The sequence below is a fragment of the Salvelinus sp. IW2-2015 genome, linkage group LG23, assembly GCF_002910315.2.
Source record: "Salvelinus sp. IW2-2015 linkage group LG23, ASM291031v2, whole genome shotgun sequence".
Classification (NCBI taxonomy): Eukaryota; Metazoa; Chordata; class Actinopteri; order Salmoniformes; family Salmonidae; genus Salvelinus; species Salvelinus sp. IW2-2015.
This window is the reverse complement of record NC_036863.1, coordinates 18,849,340-18,869,204: the sequence shown is the minus strand read 5'-3', so window position 1 is coordinate 18,869,204 and position 19,865 is coordinate 18,849,340. Positions and strand designations below refer to the sequence as shown.

The following is a 19,865-nucleotide window of genomic DNA, read 5'->3' as shown; positions in this document are numbered from 1 at the left end:
CTTTCAGTAGTTTAGTTGGAATAGGGTCCAGTATGCAGCTTGAAGGTTTAGAGGCTGTCACGTTCTGACCTTAGTTCCTTTTTTATGTCTTTATTTTAGTTTGGTCAGGGCGTGAGTTGGGGTGGGCATTCTATGTTGTTATTCTATGTTTTGTTCTGTGTGTTATATTTCTATGTGTTTGGCCTAGTATGGTTCTCAGTCAGAGGCAGTTGTCGATCGTTGTCTCTGATTGAGAATCATACTTAGGTAGCCTGTTTTCCCACTATGGGTTGTGGGTAGTTATTTTCTGTGTCTGTGTTTCACCATACAGAACTGTTTCGGTTGTTTGTTTGTTTGTGCTTTTGTTATTTTGTTCAGTGTTCAGTTGATTTATTAAAAATCTAATTATGGACACTTACCACGCTGCACATTGGTCRGATATTTCCTACTCCTCCTCAGACGAAGAGGAGAATCGTTACAGAGGCCATGATTATTTTCATCATTGTGTCAATAGATATAATACTAAAACACTTGAGTGTCTCTCTTGATCCTAGGTCCTGGCAGAGTTGTGCAGACTCAGGACAACTGAGCTTTGGAGGAATACGCAGATTTAAAGAGGAGTCCGTAATTTGCTTTCTGATGATCATGATCTTTTCCTCAAAGAAGTTCATGAATTTATTACTGATGAAGTGAAAGCCATCCTCTCTTGGGGAATGCTGCTTTTTAGTTAGCTTTGCGACAGTATCAAAAAGACATTTCGGATAAACAGCTTGGAAAAGTGCAGAAAATGATGTCATGGCTTTAGAAGCTTCTGATAGGCTAATTGACAGAATTTGACTCAATTGGAGGTGTACCTGTGGATGTATTTCAAGGCCTACCTTCAAACTCAGTGCCTCTTTGCTTGACATCATGGGAAAATCAAAAGAAATCAGCCAAGACCACCACAAGTCTGGTTCATCCTTGGGAGCATTTTCCAAACACRWGAAGGTACCACGTTCATCTGTACAAACAATAGTACACAAGTATAAACACCATGGGACCACGCAGCCGTCACACCGCTCAGGAAGGAGACGCGTTCTGTCCCCTAGAGATGAACGTACTTTGGTGCGAAAAGTGCAAATCAATTCCAGAACAACAGCAAAGGACCTTGTGAAGATGCTGGAGGAAACAAGCACAAAAGTATCTATATCCACAGTAAAACAAGTCCCATATCAACATAACCTGAAAGGCCACTCAGCAAGGAAGAAGCCACTGCTCCAAAACTGCCATAAAAAAGCCAGACTATCATCCCAACCGTGAAGCATGGGGGTGGCAGCATCATGTTGTGGGGGTGCTTTGCTGCAGGAGAGTCTGGTGCACTTCACAAAATAGATGGCATCATGAGGTAGGAAAATTATGTGGATGTATTGAAGCAACATCTCAAGACATCAGTCAGGAAGTTAAAGTTTGGTCGCAAATGGTTCTTCCAAATGGACAATGACCCCAAGCATACTTCCAAAGTTGTGGCAAAATGGCTTAGGGACAACAAAGTCAAGGTATTGGAGTGGCCATCACAAAGCCCTGGCCTCAATCCTATAGAAAATCTGTGAACAGAACTGAAAAAGCGTGTGCGAGCAAGGAGGCCTACAAACCTGACTCAGTTACACCAGCTCTGTCAGGAGGAATGGGCCAAAATTGGCCCAACTTGTTGTGGGAAGCTTGTGGAAGGCTTCCCGAAACGTTTGACACAAGTTAAACAATTTAAAGGCAATGCTATCAAAAAGTAATTGAGTGTATGTGAACTTCTGACCCACTAGGAATGTGATGAAAGAAATAAAAGCTGAAATAAATCATTCTCTCTATTATTATTCTGACATTTTACATTCTTGAAATAAAGTGGTGATCCTAACTGACCTAAGACAGGGAATTTTTACTGGGATTAAATGTCAGGAATTGTGAAAAACTGAGTTCACGTGTATTTGGCTAAGGTGTATGTAAACTTCTGACTACAACTGTACGTACTGTTTATAAATGAGGCCCCAGGTATGCATTTTATCCGCCTCATCTACATCCTAAAAGATTTCTGGGAACTCTACCAAACTTGTCAGAGGGAGGCATAGCAGATGTCACCACAGTGCCTTTATGTTATAAAAAGCTTGAAACATTGCAAAGAGACAGGGTGACACATTCAGGAAACATCACTGTGTGTCTCTTTGTGTGAAGCCCATCAAGCTCATTTTATCATCCCCATTCAAGAGGAGCAGCAGCAGACCGCAGTATTTACAGTATCTCCACATACCAAAGAGAACACCCACTGTTATGTCAGGAAGAGTGTGTGCATGTGTCTGGGGGAGAGGGCTTTCATTTCGCTGAATAAAATGGTCTAGGAGCTTGCGTGCTTTGTCTTTTTCATCCTGACCTAATTTGAGAGAGAAGACATGTTGTGCTCTGTAGGCATCTAAACCGGGCCAGGGTCCTGCAGAGTTATAATTTACTGCTGACCCACTGGCTAATTTTGAGGGCTCTAATACACCAAACCCTGCGACACCCCACCTGTGATATTATGACCTATTTGCGTAGCATCAGTATACAACAGTATGATCTTCCACGTTAGACGTCTTAATATGAATTCCCATATTAATTTGACAGGACACTACCATTGGAAAAGGACATTCCTGTGGACACATGTCCTTTTATTTTTATTTAACCTTTATTTACCTAGGCAAGTGTCACGTCCTGACCATAGAGAGTCCTTATTTTCTATGGTGGAGTAGGTCAGGGCGTGACTGGAGGGTTAGTCTAGTTTATATTTTCTATGTGGGGTTCTAGTTCTGTGCCAGCTCCACGCACCAGGCCTCCAGTGCGCCTCCCCAGTCCGGTACATCCTGTGCCTGCTCCCCGCACTCGCCCTGAGGTGTGTGTCACCAGTCCGGTGCCACCTGTGCCGGCCCCACGCATCAGGCCTCCAGTGCGTTTCCCCAGTCCAGAGCTTCCGGCGACAGTTCCCAGTCCAGAGCTTCCAGACGACGGTTCCCAGTCCAGAGCTTCCGGCGACGATCCCCAGTCCAGAGCTTCCGGTGACGGTTCCCAGTCCAGAGCTTCCGGTGATGAGTCCCAGTTCAGAGCTTCCGGCGACGGTTCACAGTCCAGAGCTTCTGGCGACGTTTCACAGTCCGGAACCTCCAACGACGGTCCACAGTCCGGAACCTCCTGAGACGGTCCACGGTCCGGAATCTCCTGCGACGGTCCACTGTCCGGAACCTCCTGCGACGGTCCACGGTCTAGAACCTCCAGCTCCAGGGCAGGAGCCTTCCTCTGCGCCGATGCCCAGTCCGAGCACGGCGTCCAGTCCAGCTACAAGGCAGGAACCTTCCTCTGCGCCGATGTCCAGTCCAAACACGGCGTCCAGTACAGCTCCATGGCAGGAGTCTTCCTCTGCACCGATGTCCAGGCCAGGGCCGGTGTCCAGTCCCGCTCCATGGCAGGAGCCTTCCTCGGCATCTAGGTCCAGTCCAGGCACAGTGTTCAGCCTGGGTCCATGGCTGGATCCGCAGGATGAGCGGGTTCTTCGGCCCGCACCAGAGCCACCACCAAAGATGGTTGATCCGCGGGATGAGCGGGTTCTTCGTCCCGCACCAGAGCCGCCTCCGATGCTAGCGGATCCACGGGATGAGAGGGTTCTTCGTCCTGCACCAGAGCCGCCACCGACACTAGACACTCCCCCAACCCTCCCTTTTAGTTTCAGGTTTTGCGGCCGGAGTCCACACCTTTGGGGGGGGATACTGTCACGTCCTGACCATAGAGTCCTTATTTTCTATGGTAGAGTAGGTCAGGGCGTGACTGTGGGGTTAGTCTAGTTTATATTTTCTATGTGGGGTTCTAGTTTTGTTTTCTATGTTGGTGTTTTCTATGTTGGCGCACTGGAGGCCTGGTGTGTGGAGCTGGCACAGGACGTACTGGGCTGTGAAGGCGCACTGGAGACCTGGTGCGTATAGCCGGCATCAATTGTACCGGAACTTTAACACACTTCGCACAGTGACTACGAGGCGTTGGCACAGGACGTACTGGGCTGTGAAGGCGTACTGGAGAGGCCTTTCTAGGGAGTTTTTCCTAGCCACCGTGCTTCTACACCTGCATCGCTTGCTGTTTGGGGTTTTAGGCTGGGTTTCTGTACAGCACTTCGAGATATTAGCTGATGTACGAAGGGCTATATAAATACATTTGATTTGATTTGGTATGATTCCCAATTAGAGGCAGCTAGCTATCGTTGTCTCTAATTGGGGATCATATTTAAGTAGCATTTTTCCACCTGTGTTTGGTGGGATATTGTTTATGGGTAGTTATATGTCAGCACTCCATTGTCATCACGTTTCGTTCTTGCTTTATTGTTTTGTGCGTTTCACTAAATAAAGATGTGGAACCCAGATCACGCTGCACGTTGGTCCGAGTATGCTTCAAACGATCGTGACAGCAAGTCAGTTAAGAACACATTCTTATTTACAATGACGGCCTACCCCGGCCAAACCAGGACGACGCTGGGCCAYTTGTGCGCCGCACWATGGGACTCCCAATTACAGCCAAATGTGATACAGCCTGGTCCTTGCATTGGTGTCTATATGCAGTGCTGCAGGCATACCAGTCAGCAGTAATGCTATCTAATAGCCATTGACAAGAGACAATGTCAGCTGCAGTGCAATCATAAAATCGGTCTTCTTTCTGTTGGCTTGCTTGGAGAACAGACCTTTTCAAATGTGCAAAATCCTAAATCCTCTMCTGTGGGTGTCAGCACGCCAACCGCCACTCCCAGAGGTTGGGGGTGGTGTTGCTCCCCCCCTACACCATTTCCCCCAGAGGTGGACCCGCTACCGCTAGTGCTATTGTGTTAGCCAGTTACCCTTCAGGCCTGCTGAATTATTTCTGCCCTCAATGTAGGTCACATGCAGCTGCTCCTGTAGTGTTTTGATGTCTCCTCCCATTACACCCCAACATCTGTAGCACAGGGTCATGCACGTGACACGCCTCACCCCACCATTTCCCACATGCATGGTTCTCACGCATTTGGAGATACATGTTCACACAGCTCTTGCCAGAAGAGGCCTTAATGTTGGTTTGGATTATTCATGTTCAGGCAATGGAGACATGAACGGAGGCGTAGGTACAGAGTTGTCATGGGCTTGTTATTGGAATGTTTACTATGGTTTGTTGTTTTTGTGTGAACACTGCCTGTGGTGCTCTGTATAAATCATTAGCATGCTAAAATCCATTATCACAGGTCAACTGAAGTGACATGTTAAAGGGAACATCTTGTGGAGACATGTTCAACTAAAACTATGCTGAAAACACCACTAATTGGCTGGACAAACAAGGAGATCTGTGTACAATTAGCTATTATGCATTTTCTGAATAACAGTAGGCCTGTTTGCCACAGCTGTTGGGCTGGTCTTTGCATATCTTGCATTTTTAGCTCCATCTGTCTAGATACAAGGGTGGGGGCTTCTCTCTGTGGTGCAGAAAGATAGTGTCATCACCGTGACCTTTCTTAGCTCCACGGTTACGCTGGCCAACTTGCCTGGGCCACTTACTACCCTGCGGCCGTAAACAAATGAGGGCACGTTAATATGATGACACGTTTCCATAGTAACAGCAAAGCTACACGTCAAGGGACAAGCCCCCATTTTTCATCAGCTGGGTTGAGCTAATAGATTGTGTTTGCCTTATTCCCCTGCCCCGGGGCCTACCGATGACACTGCAAACATTATTCAATGGAAGTGGAGCCTTGCTGTGTGAGGATGCCTCTTTCTCGTGTTGACAGGCTGAGAGAGAAGAGCTAGAGGCTTTTCTTAATTTGAGCAAACCTCAATGTTTTTAAATGTTTACTCACAGGTAACATTTACAGCTCCCCAGCCCTTCACACACCCCTAAAGGGGACTACAGACAATACGCAAACAGGGCCAACAGGACGTAGCGCAGTGTTGCAATGTCGTTTTGCGCCACAAAAGAGGCAGTTCCTTGTAATACCTGGAAATTGAGACCCGACGTATCATTCCTTGCGAATACTGAGGGGCAGTATTAAGTTGGTTTTGCAATGTAAGTCCCCGCCCCTGTGTCTACGTCATATATTTTCCGGTATCCCTTCTGGTGTAAACACAGAACAGATGGTCTGCTACTTTGCTTCTACTACTTGCAAGCTTCCTTTTTTATTTGAGATTTGCTAAGTGCAATTTTGTCTATGTCCAGTTTGGAGGAGCGTCTGTGCGAGCCGATGAGACAATAGGAGAACCTTTACAACCCTTCGATGCGGTTATATTCGGACAAGCCAGCAAAAGTCAACAGCTGGAGGGAGATATCARGAAATTTGAACACCGATACTGATATCAAAGAAACATGTAGAAAGATTCGGAACTGGTATGTTCACAATCTGAAAAGTGAATTTGGCAAGAGGAGTGGGGCTGCTGGTGGTGTATGTCCCACCGATTCTCAGACAACTAGATTGGCTTTGTGTTCACGTGAAACATCAACAGACAGACACCGATATGCCAGATACAGTATGTAGTCGTTATGCAACCGAGTCCTTTTGTACATTATGTGTGTGGGTGTTTGTGATCTTATGTTTAGCAGACCTAGTTAGAACATATGACATCAGCTCTTTTCTGGATGCGGGAAACTGTGAGTGGGAAATATTCAGTGCTTGTGTTATAATAATGATGGCAAGTTCAAACATCAGAAAACAGACGTGTGTTGTGTGTGTTAATTAGATTGAGAGGTTTATGAAATCCATTTTAACTCCATGGAGCCCATGGAGATATTTTAAGATTGCTTGCATTGTATTCTAATGTATTCGCCATGTGCTTGTTCTTGTTGGATGTGGGTGATGTTTTGGACAGTCCAGAGATGGAGATGAGGGCCCATCTACAGGTGGTTCATCGCCCCTTGATTCATCATCTCCCCAGCCTGGTTCATCACCTGTCCGGCACCTCTCTCCAACACCTAGGCCCTTCTCACAAACACCCAACCCACTGTCCAGGCGCACCTGTGCCCTCTGCCATGCAACTCCATCAACCTCCACCCCATCTCCCTGACCCATCTCTCCGAGAAAGACAGCTGAGGATCCTTTGGACACTGACATTATGCAGTGGGTGGATGACTTAAATAAACTGCACCAGGAGTTACAGAAACAGCAACAGAGTCCAGCAAAGGCCGTCTACGATGTCATGGTACAATGGATGATGTCTATTCCTGATCAACGTCTCCTGTTTGTCTCACCGCAAAAACTGTTGTGTGCTTTTTTTCTTTCTCATTCATACATACATTAGGGTGGTGGGTAATTTACTGGGGATTTTTGTGCAGTACAGTAAAGTTGTACTGCTTTGTACATGATATCAAATCCCCCCAAAAATGTATTGGTCACATACACATGGTTAGCAGATGTTAATGCGAGTGTAGCGAAATGCTTGTGCTTCTAGTTCCAACCTTGCAGTAAAATCTAACAAGTAATCTAACAATTTCACAACAACTACCTTATACACACCAGTGTAAAGGAATTAATAAGAATATGTACATATAAATATATGGATGAGCGATGGCCGAACAGCATAGGCAATATGCAGTAGATGGTATAGAGTACAGTAGATACAGTTGAAGTTGGAAGTTTACATACACCTTACACGGAACCCAAACCMGCTGTGCGCGTGCGCCATCGTGCACTATCGTGCATACATTTATTTGTCCCCCTACACCAAACGCGATCACTACACGCAGGTTAAAATATCAAAACAAACTCTGAACCAATTACATTCATTTGGGGCCAGGTTGAAAAGCATTAAACATGTATGGCTAGTTAGCTTGCACTTGCTAGATAAATTGTCCTATTTAGCTAGCTTGCTGTTGCTAGCTAATTTGTCCTGGGATATAAACATTGAGTTGTTATTTTACCTGAAATGCACAAGGTCTTCTACCCCGACAATTAATCCACACATAAAACGGCCAACCGAATCGTTTCTAGTCATCTCTCCTCCTTCCAGGCTTTTTCATCTTTAAACTTATATGGTGATTGGCATCTACACTTTTACCACGACAACCGGCATAAAACATTTCGTCTTTCAATCACCCARGTGGGTATAACCAATGAGGAAATGGCACGTGGGTACCTGGTTCTATAAACCAATGAGGAGATGGGAGAGGCAGGACTTTCAGAAATAGGAATGACTTCAATTTTAGCCCTTGCAACGCAGACGCTCYTTGACGAGCACGAGCAGTGTGGGTGCAATAATTGAAAAACATAGATTTCAAAATTTATTTTGCGATTTTCCGGTCTGGTCAGCCTGTTAGCCAAATACATTTAAACTCAGTTTTTCACAGTTCCTGACATTTAATCCTAGTAAAAATACCCTGTCTTAGGTCAGTTAGGATCATCACTTTATTTTAAGAATGTGAAATGTCAGAATAATAGTAGAGAGAATGATTTATTTCAGCTTTTATTTATTTCAACACATTCCCAGTGGGTCAGAAGTTTACATACACTCAATTAGTATTTGGTAGCATTGCCTTTAAATTGTTTAACTTGTGTCAAAAGTTTTGGGTAGCCTTCCACAAGCTTCCCAATTTTGGCCCATTCCTCCTGACAGAGCTGGTGTAACTGAGTCAGGTTTGTAGGCCTCCTTGCTCGCACACGCTTTTTCAGTTCTGTTCACAGATTTTCTATAGGATTGAGGCCAGGGCTTTGTGATGGCCACCATAATACCTTGACTTTGTTGTCCCTAAGCCATTTTGCCACAACTTTGGAAGTATGGTTGGGGTCATTGTCCATTTGGAAGACCCATTTGCGACCAAGCTTTAACTTCCTGACTGATGTCTTGAGATGTTGCTTCAATATATCCACATACTTTTCCTACCTCATGATGCCATCTATTTTGTGAAGTGCACCATACCCTCCTGCAGCAAAGCACCCTCACAACATGATGCTGCCACCCCGGTGCTTCACGGTTGGGATGGTGTTCTTCGGCTTGCAAGCCTCCCCCTTTTTCCTCCAAACATAACAATGGTCATTATGGCCAAACTGTTCTATTTTTGTTTCATCAGACCAGAGGACATTTCTCCAGAAAGTATGATCTTTGTCCCCATGTGCAGTTGCAAACCGTAGTCTGGCTTTTCTTTATGGCGGTTTTGGAGCAGTGGCTTCTTCCTTGCTGAGCGGCCTTTCAGGTTATGTCGATATAGGACTCATTTTACTATGGATATAGATAGTTTTGTACCTGTTTCCTCCAGCATCTTCACAAGGTCCTTTGCTGTTGTTCTTGGATTGATTTGCACTTTTCGCACCAAAGTACGTTCATCTCTAGGAGACAGAACGCGTCTCCTTCCTGACCGGTATGACGGCTGCGTGGTCCAATGGTGTTTATACTTGCGTACTATTGTTTGTACAGATGAACGTGGTACCTTCAGGCGTTTGGAAAATGCTCCCAAGGATGAACCATACTTGTGAACCATACTTGGCTGATTTCTTTTGAATTTCCCATGATGTCAAGCAAAGAGGCACTGAGTTTGAAGGTATGCCTTGAAATACATCCACATGTACACCTCCAATTGACTCAAATTATGTCAATTAGCCTATCAGAAGCTTCTTAAGCCATGACATAATTTTCTGGAATTTTCCAAGCTGTTTACAGGCACAGTCAACTTAGTGTATGTAAATGTCTGACCCACTGGAATTGTGATACAGTGAATTATAAATGAAATAATCTGTCTGTAAACAATTGTTGGAAAAATGACTTGTGTCATGCACAAAGTAGATGTCCTAACCGACTTGCCAAAACTATAGTTTGTTAACAAGACATTTGTGGAGTGGTTGAAAAACAAGTTTTACTGACTCCAACCTAAGTGTATGTAAACTTCCAACTTCAACTGTATGCTTTGGACATAGGCCCCCATCCTCTTATTGAGATACCAGATCACTTTCATGTGAGACATATCATTGCAACGTATATATTGGTACTATTTTCACATCATATGTGTATAGTTGCATGTATTTAGCGTATCTTAACTGGATATGGCCGGTACCTTGCATCGCAGACTGCCATCAGGACCATTGAGAAAAAGCCCTTGTAGTAATCGCTGCCCGAGTTTGCCAGGTCTTGGATCCGAACATGTTTTCCGTCGACAGCTCCTGCACAATACGGATAATTCCAACGATCCCCAAAATCTCTGCAGATTTCTGCCCATTGTGCTATGGAGGGATAAACAAAAAGAATCATCTTTCAAGACATGCCAGATAGCCTGGCACACTTCCGTGATGATGGCACAAACTGTTGAGATTCCTAGCTTATAAATTATAACTTGCAGTGATACTTGTCCGTGTGCTGCCACTCGCCAAAAACCAAAGGGTCACACAGCCTTTGTGCAGCAATTACGGGCAAGCTGTGAGTTCTCTCGTACGAGATGTAAGGGGAAAGCCGCTGAAGCAAGTCGTCAAATCTGGCAACCGACATATGAAAGTATTGAACATGTCTTTCCTTGTCAATGCTTTGCATAGGTTGTACAAGAGACGTGTATTCTCCATTTTCTCAGTTTTTTCTTTCTTCTTCTTCTTCTCCTGAGTAGTAATAGCAGTTCAATCTCTTGCTGTTCAAGCTCTAGCAAAAGCAATTCAAAAAGAGACATGTTTGCTTCTGTGGCTAAAAAGTTGTATCGTAAAGCATTGAACACCAGACTAGCCTGACATGTAGCTAGCATTTGTAAACAGGCATATAACACCGGATCCGGAAGTTCAAACGTCGTCGCTAGCTAGATTGAAAAAGAGTTCCTCGGCTCCTCTTGCTTGGTAGCTTCTCTGGTTCCCTAAGCCCCTAGTGGATATACACTACACAAGGCGGACTTCCTCTCTGGGGAACGACTCCACCCACGAACATGCATGCATGTACTGTAGATCTACGCACGTTAATCGTGTAGACCCCTTAATGGACGGATCAAAATGTACAGAATGGATACCTGGAAGAAAATGGGGAAGGGTCATACTTTTTCAATTTCAGTCCAGGGGATGGGCATGTAATTTGTAATTGATGAAATTTAAATATTTCTCAGGGGTTTTAGAATTAGTTGCTAAGCTATATATCGATGTGTGCCCATCACACTGATTGAAGTAGATTTAACAAGTAATTTAACAAGTACGTTTTTCACACTCAGTGTATAATGTGATCTATAACAGTGCTTTGGTTTGCGAAACAAGCTGTAAAATACCCGGGAAAGATGTGATTCCGATGCATATTGGGATATCGTTGTTTCGTGTCTTAGACATTCAGAGGCTGACTTTGCTTGGGAAAAAATTTAATTATGTCACTAGCAATTGATTAAGCTATTCACTTCAGCCACCCCTCAGAGCCTGGTTCCTCTCTAGGTTTCTTCCTAGGTTCCTGCCTTTCTAGGGAGTTTTTCCTAGCCACCGTGCTTCTACATCTGCATTGCTTGCGGTTTGGGGTTTCTGTATAAGCATTTTATGACATCTGCTGATGTAAAAAGGGCTTTATAAATAAATGTGATTGATTGATTGACTTTCTGTAAAATAGAAGAGGTTTAAACCCAGATAGCTTTTAGGGAATCACTTGTGACCTTCTCTCATTTGGTTAAGGTAGGCCTAACTTTTCAAAGTACCATTCCCAGATTCCTAATGATGTCTCAGATTTAATCAATCGACAGCCCATGCATCCCATGAGAAACCGGGGAGCCACAATGGAGCAGGAGTCATGTGACAGCTCTCAGTTGTCTCTCTCCAGAATGAAAGGACTCCCCCAACCCCCATAGCCTAGCCTATACTGTATGTCCACATCACATTTCATTAATAACGCTCTGTATTCCACACAGCCTGCTCAAGGATCTTTACCATGAGCCACAACCTTCTGGCCTGCAGCCCTGTGTATCAGAATTCCTGCGGTGCCATGTAATGCTTACAGTACGAAGAACCGTTTCTAAATCTGCATATTTAAGGCTCTGGTCTGTCCAACAAGTGAGGGTAAACGGTAGACATGTTCTCTGCAATCCATTTWGTTGAAATTATTATTTTGGGGTATAGAGGAGGGTCACTTGTTTTATTTTCAAGCATTCAGAGAGGGTTTAGGTCAAATATATTTTGCTGGAGGCAGGGCCATCCATTTTCATTTCAGAGGTCCGATTTTGAAATAATGTTCATTCCCTGAAAGGATATTTGTTTTTAAATGATTTAATCTCACCTGGTTTCTCAGTGACTAAACCACCCTCAGTCTTGAGCTAGTCATAAGTCACTGTTTTGGTAGGCTCTTTTTCTTAACTGTTCCCTCTGTCACTGTCATTCCCTGTGAATAAATTATGTTTCTTTGTCCTTGCAGAGGCCGACATACAGAAGCACAGCCTCCAGACAGCACAGAATCTTCTCCAGGAAGATGTGGCGCGTGCTGAGGAACAGTCTGAGGTAAATCCAAAGCCTGAACTCTAATGTTTAGTCTTAGCATAAACAACTGAGTGTGTTCTTTGCATTGTCAGCACTAGTGTAGTATAATTGAAAAGCCTCCATGCCAGTCAACAGCCAGGCCACTTTTGTTCATTCTGCACTCCGGTAAAGATGGACAGATTACTGCTTATTCTAGGAATAGTCCATGAAACTCATGCACACTTGAGTATTCAAGAATGCAGGAGTTATGATCCACACTGTACTGGTTGCCTTTTTCAAGTGAGATTTAAAAAAAATAAAAAATGTTTTCTGTGCACTATACTACATCTATCTGGTCACGATTTCAATAGAAATGTCTACAGTTTGAAAGAGAGCATTTGCCTAGACCTTTTGATTTCAAAAGAACAGGGTCTTTCAAATGTTAATTTGCGCATTAAACACACAATGTTATTGACAACCAGACAGTTAACAGAAATCCATACATGGGGATGATCCGCTCCATTTCCAAAAATGTCCACCTAGACTGAGCAATAGTGTAATCACTGTTCAAATCAATCGACAGCCCATGCATCCCAAGAGAAACCGGGTAGCCACAATGGAGCAGGAGTCATGTGACAGCTCTCAGTTGTCTCTCTCCAGAATGAAAGGACTCCCCCAACCCCCATAGCCTAGCCTATACTGTATGTCCACATCACATTTCATTAATAACGCTCTGTATTCCACACAGCCTGCTCAAGGGTCTTTACCATGAGCCATAGCACAGAACCCCCCCCTAACGCTTCATCTTAGTACGTGTGATATTCCGCAAATACCTGTGCGTGAAGGAAGACAGGGAATATTGATAATGTTTACAGTGCTGGGAAATGTAACACTCAAACACTGACATGGTTGGGTGGATTTACAGATATAGGCCTACCTTTGATGAATTATAGCATGTGCCTACATTTACATAAATGTGTATATTCAGCTACTTTTTAATGTGTACTGCAGGTTAACCGTCACGGTTTACTGAAAGATGTAAATACCTCAGTAACCTAAAGCTTCAATTTGATATATCTACACTCAACAAAAATATAAATGCAATATGTAAAGTGTTGGTCCCATGTTTCACAAGCTAAWATAAAAGATCCCAGAAATATTCTCTAAAAGCTTATTTCTCTGATCAAGTCTATGTGAAGGAGATGTGTCACGCTGCATGAGGCAAATGGTGGTCACACCAGATACTGACTGGTTTTCTGATCCACGCCCCTACCTTTAAAAAAAAAGGTAGCTGTGACCAATAGATGCATATCTGTATTCCCATTCATGTGAAATCCATAGATTAGGGACTAATGAATGGGTGGACCTGGCTCTCAAGTGGGGGGGCTATGCCCACCCATGGCTGCGACCCTGCCCAGTCCATAGATGAATGAATTGATTTCAATTGACTGATTTCCTTATATGACTGTAACTCAGTAAAGTATTTTAAATTGTTGCATGTTGCGTTTATATTTTTGTTCAGTGTACTTTCAGCTCGATACTACAACCTATACACTACCCAGCAAACATGCCCACATTGGCACGACGTGGGCCCAATGCGGTCTGAAATGTATAGGCTGCCTACATTGGGCTGATGCAACTTTGCTTATCGGCTCCACATTGGCTCCAATGCGCGTGCATTGCAATGATGTCCAAGGGGGAAAACGATGGCAATGTCCGAATACCCATATTTGCATCCTAAATAGGAGGCCGTTTAAGTATGCGGAAAAATAAAGTTTAATAGTATGTGACATTTCGAAAATCTAGTATACTTTAAAATGCACGGATGTCATAATACTTTTGGCTTTGACAACAGCTGATCAATTAGATATGGGGATGCGCTACCGAAATTAACGAATAGCGGGAAACAACGCCATCATGCATGACGTATTTTCAGTATGCGAAAAWAAAAATGTTGCATATTATGTGAATTTTCTAAAAATGAGTATGCTTCAATGCCAGGATGTTATGCTAATTTCGGCTCTTCATCTGGCATATCCGCATTGGAAGAGGTGGGCTGCGAGTAATAGTCCTTAGTTCTCTTCAAGTAGCCAAACAATACAACTAGCCTACTTAAATGGTGCCGAATAGCYATGTTTCTGCGGTGGTGTTCAATAGTAGGCCAAGTAGTTTTTGTTCTCCTTCAAATTAACAAGATAATTGCATCGTATGCTTTTTGTTTTCTCATTGAAAAGTGTTTCTTGTTAGCTTGGCCTTTGTCAGAGCTTTAAAACTAAATAATAAACCATATTTTGATTTCTGAATGTGTTGGCAACGGGGACTCTGGGTGTGGCTGCGTTATTGATGTTAATCAGACCTTTGATTTTGATATTGTTTGTTTTAGTTTTGTAGGCTAGGCTACCTATTTAATTATTTAAGTATGGATCAAGCTTCAGCAGTCAGTCTGATCTCGTTCCCAATTATCAGTGCTTTACATGCTGACCAGACCGGACACGTCGGGTGCGCGAGCGTTGCAAAATAAAAATTTAGAAATCCATGTTATTCAATTCATGTTTTTCAACGAGCGTCTGCGATGCCAAGGGCTAAAATAGAACTCCTTTCTATTTCTGATGCAGATCGAGCTGAAAGTCCTGCCTCTCCCATCTCCTCATTGGTTTATAGAAGCAGGTACCCACGTGCCATCTCCTCAATGGTTATACCCACGTGGGTGATTGAAAGACGTACTGTTTTGCCGGTGGTCGTGGTAATACTATGAAAGTTTAGATGCGATCACCATATAAGTTCAAAGATGAAAAAGCCTGGATGGAGGAGAGATGACTAGAAACGATTCAGTTGGCCGTTTTATGTGTGGATTAATTGTCGGAGTAGAGGACCTTGTGCATTTCAGGTAAAATAACTCAATGTTTCTATCCCAGGACAAATTAGCTAGCAACAGCAAGCTAATTAAATAGGACAAATTAGCTAGCAAATGTAAGCTAACTAGCTGAATTGCCATACATGTTTAATGTTTTTCGACCTGTCCCCAAATTAATGTAATTGGTTCAGAGTTTGTTTTGATATTTTAACCTGCGTGTCGTGATCGCGTTTGGTGTAGGGGTACAAAATAAATGTATGCACGATAGCGCACGCGCGCAGCCGGTTTGGGTTCCGTGTTAGTTTTATGTTGCTGTCCGGCGTTTCTGAAATTGCGATGCAGCAGACGGTCTACGTTTTTCTGTGCAATAGCCTTTCGATTTTAACATTAAAAGGTTTTATGTGTACTAGGATATTTGATTTCATTTATATACAGTTACAGTCAAAAGTTTGGACACACCTACTCATTCCAGGGGTTTTCTTTATTTTTACTATTGAGATAAAGCCAAGAGTGTGCAAAGCTGTCATCAAGGCAAAGGGTGGCTACTTTGAAGAATCTAAAATCAAAAATATATTTTTATGATGATTCCATATGTGTTATTTCATAGTTTTGATGTCCACTAGAATATAGTAAAAATAAAGAAAAACCTTGGAATGAGTTGGTGTCCAAACGTTTGACTGGTACTGTATGTTACAGGACTATGGTTTCACTAATAAATATTGAAATTGAACCAAATTATCTGTTTCTGTCGTCAGTCCATTTTAAATAGGATAGATGGGCTACGGTATATGTCGAATGTGATAGTCTGCCTATAACTTGCCTGAGTAGGGCCTATAACTACATTCCTATTCTATTCAGAGTTTAGATAAATTAATTGAATTGGAAATGAGCTATTATCAGGCTGGTTAATGCTATGCACGTCTGGAATTTTGAAAAATCCACCCGCACTCTGCGACACACCTTTACTCAGCCAGTCAGGAGCCGCTACTGCGTTGGTTGCAGCCGTGGCATACTGCATACTTTTTACTAAATGGTACGTGCTAAATAGTATGCGACAATGAGTACATATTATGCAGTTTAAGTATGTAGTATGCTAGTATGGGTATTCGGATATGGCCTATGTTGTTTTCAGTAACTTATTTGTTCTTGTAATATCGCAAACAGATGTGGCTAGCCCATCTTAATGTTTCCAGCTTTAAGGTATTTAGCAAAGACAACCAAGTTGTTGCTTTCATTCATACATTTTATTAGAGAAACTGTTAAGTCTAATATGTCACATGTACTTAAAGCTGGAATCCTTAAATGGTGAAACTGCCACATCCATTTGCAATATCACAACAACAAAGAAAGTTACTGCAAACAACACTTTTTTTTCACCTCGGAAATCATTGCACGTGTGCTAGAAGAGCATACTGCATTTTTTTTTACCATGCTGCACGACGCTCCTCAGCTTGACAAAAAAAAACAATCACGGAGGTGGGGCAATTTCCCCCTACTGCGGATTCCATCTTTGTCTTTATAAAGACTTCAATGTTGACAGTGTACAAGATCAAATATTTTTGGCGTCACACAACAGAACACTCTCAGTAATGGTTGCACAAAAAGAACTGTGCGCAAACCACATCCCAAAATATTCCAATGAGCCTCTGCCTCTATATTATGAAGTAGCTAGGCTTGGTGGGCTAGCCTGTGCACACCGTGCCAACRGCACAGGGCCAATGGAAATGGAATCACGGGGTCAAGTTTGCTGGGCACATACCGGTATGTTTTTACCCTTGTGTGAAAGGTTATTTTTTACCAAACAATTTGTGCAACGTCGACACATTTAATCCGCCCTCGTACTGTCCTAGGTGATAAAACATTTTTATTTGGCGAGGAACACATGGCGCAACACATTTATTGAGCTTGATCCATTAGCAAGTGGTCCTTGTAATCCTTCATTTCACAAACCCTTTAAGTAGGTGACCGAATGCATAACTGTGAACAGACTACAGTCCTATACAGCACATTCCCATCAAGAGAAAGGCTTACTTCCAGAGACTACCCCCCACACACAATCCTTCCAACAGTTTTGATTTATCCATGCAAGGCTGTCCAGCTCACAGACTTAAATAAACTGTGTTTCCTCCACCTCATACAACCCCGATTGATGGCTCCATGACTCAAAGTTGTTAGGGCAGCAGTCAGCCTGATTGATTGGGTGACCCTCATTATAATAGGACTGTGTTGAGTGATGGCTCTTAGCCAGCACTGAAAAAACATGGGTCTCTCAAAAATAGACGACCCTCAGCCCATTTGTTTATGAGATGGATTTCACACAATTTCTCTAACGTATGGCATTAAGGGTGGGACCTTTTGCGTGTTCCAGCCTTCTAACACCATTTGGTTTTATGTATCGCCGCACTATCTTTGGCGGCTCCCTGTTGAAGACGCCAGATTTCAGCCCCAGAGGCTGAAGGTAATATCATAGTGTTGATTATGTCAAGCCCTCTACAGCTGGCAACTGTGAAGAAAGAAACAGTGTTCAGGGCAATTATGGTGGTACTGTGGGGACCATTTGCGCTGATCCGATATGGAAGAGACACAGTAATGACCCAAGCCTTTTTTGTGTGCGTAGCCAGTAGCTGCCTGTTAATTGAGTAATTTCCATTGGCTGTGCTCAGACAGAGGTTAGAGTGTTTGGGGAGGTGGGCTGTGCGTGCATACTAGACTGTCATGAATTATTCACTCCCCCCATACTGGGCTAGATGGGTCTTCCACCTGCTCCCCATCACTGGGGGCACAGTTGCCAGTCAGACTGATTACAATCATTCTAGGGCTGTTCCAGTGGAAGTGTGGTGAACACTGTATTAATGGAAAAACATAAGTTAATGTGAAATCTACGTTTACATGTGGGGCTGTGTTTGAACTGTTCCKAGGGGTTGGGAATCCTTTTGTTTGAATTCCTGTCTTCTGATACCCGTTTATTTGTGGGCCTCTGATTTGCAGGACCTCCTGGAGAAGTTCATGGAGGGGAACGTGCCCCTGGAGGGGTTTCTGGACTCCTTCCAAAGCTCCAGGAAGAGCTACCACATCCGCCGTGCTCAGGCCGAGAAAATCCAGGAGTTCAACCGAGCAAAACGGAATTCCAGCAAACCCAAAAAGCCAGAGGAGCGAGAGGACAAGATTCGGGACGAGAACCCGGAACCCCAGCGGACCAACGGCTTCATGGCCCAGGGCCCGCCCCGGGTCTTCCAGCTCCGCTACGGCCTCACCCCCGCCATCCTGCTTCCCCACTTCCCCCTGCCACCATCCTCCACCACCTCACCATCTGCCCCGACCCACACCAGTCTACCTCCGCTGGACTCCCAGCCGGGCCAGACCCAAATCCTGAGCCCCAGTACCCCGCTCTCTGGACATGGGCATCCTGTGAACCTACGGGTCATTGGACAGTTACCCGGAGGCTGGTCAACCAGACCGATGCGGTTACAGCAGCTCTATAGACCCGCCCCTCACCAGCCTGAGCCTCCATACCGATAACAGAGGCATGGGCCCTAGAGGTCTCTAGACATGGAACCAAACAGTGGCTACCAGACTCATGCACGCAAAGATGGCTTTTGAAGCGTTTGTGGAATTGATCTGAAACATGTTCGCCATCCATGACACAAAACGTAAACATACCTAAAATGGGATATAACCAGAAGCCATAAAGCACGGAATAAGTTTAGTTGAAAGCAAGGGAGTAAATGAAGGAGAAACAGGGCATGGTTTTCATTTTTATTTGAATGTTACACTTCCAGGGCGTCACAGGGTTGTAAAGCACAGCTATGATAAGGAAATGTCACAGATGGACTAGTGTCTCCAGCTTGTCATAAAGGACCCCATTGTCCATCCATCCGACTGAGAATTGCAAGGTTTCTATGAAATGGCCTGGTGTCGTTTTGCTGATGATCAATAAAGTCCAAATCATGGTTTTTATTATTAACCTAAATCCTTGTTGTTACTTGTTTCATAGTTAGATCCGAGCAAAACAGTCATATTTATGCAGCTTTGGAACCATTTCCAAGCCATCTTTCTGAAATTGCAACACAAAGATGAACCAAGAACACGATATGTGGCAGTGTTTATGCAGCTTCCCTTTTCAAATGCACATTTAGGGCAGATGGTCTTCAAAAAATGGTGTTGTCACATGGATTGTTACAGTCATTGTTATCTTTGGACCGGCTCCCAAATAGGGCTACATTTTCTAAAAGGTCACCAAGATTCTCAGCCGAAGTTGATTACCGTCACAAATAAACCTTGAAGAGCGCCAAACTCTGTGTTATTTCACAAACAGTGTTGAAGCGTTCACATCGGCAAATTATTTACTTATGGAAATCCTATTTGAAATGACCAGCAACAAWGGCTGTTTATTTATTCTGATAGATGAGAAACTGCATTTACATTTTAGTCATTTAGCAGATGTTTTATACAGAGCGACTTACAGTAGTGTGTACATACATTGTTTTAGTACTTTTGCATACTGGTCCCCCATGGGAATCGAACCCACAACCCTGGTGTTGTAAGCACCATGCTCTACCAACTGAGCCACACAGGATCTTTCAGGACTTCAGCTTTTTTTTCTCCTCCCAACTGAGTAGGAGAGCATGTACATTTTATCTCAGTGAGAAAGCCAACCTT

General features: G+C 43.7%; 1 protein-coding gene across 1 annotated transcript in view; it reads left to right on the top strand.

The window, feature by feature from the left end:
• The window catches only part of vps37d (VPS37D subunit of ESCRT-I), a 47,789-nt gene extending 28,846 nt beyond the window's left edge, over window positions 1-18,943 (top strand). The window contains exons 3-4 of the mRNA XM_023968712.2: window positions 12,312-12,394; window positions 18,195-18,943. Coding sequence (XP_023824480.1) covers window positions 12,312-12,394; window positions 18,195-18,725 — 614 coding nt within the window. The 3' untranslated portion in view covers window positions 18,726-18,943. The remainder of the gene's footprint in view (window positions 1-12,311; window positions 12,395-18,194) is intronic.
• Window positions 18,944-19,865: the final 922 nt, after the last annotated feature.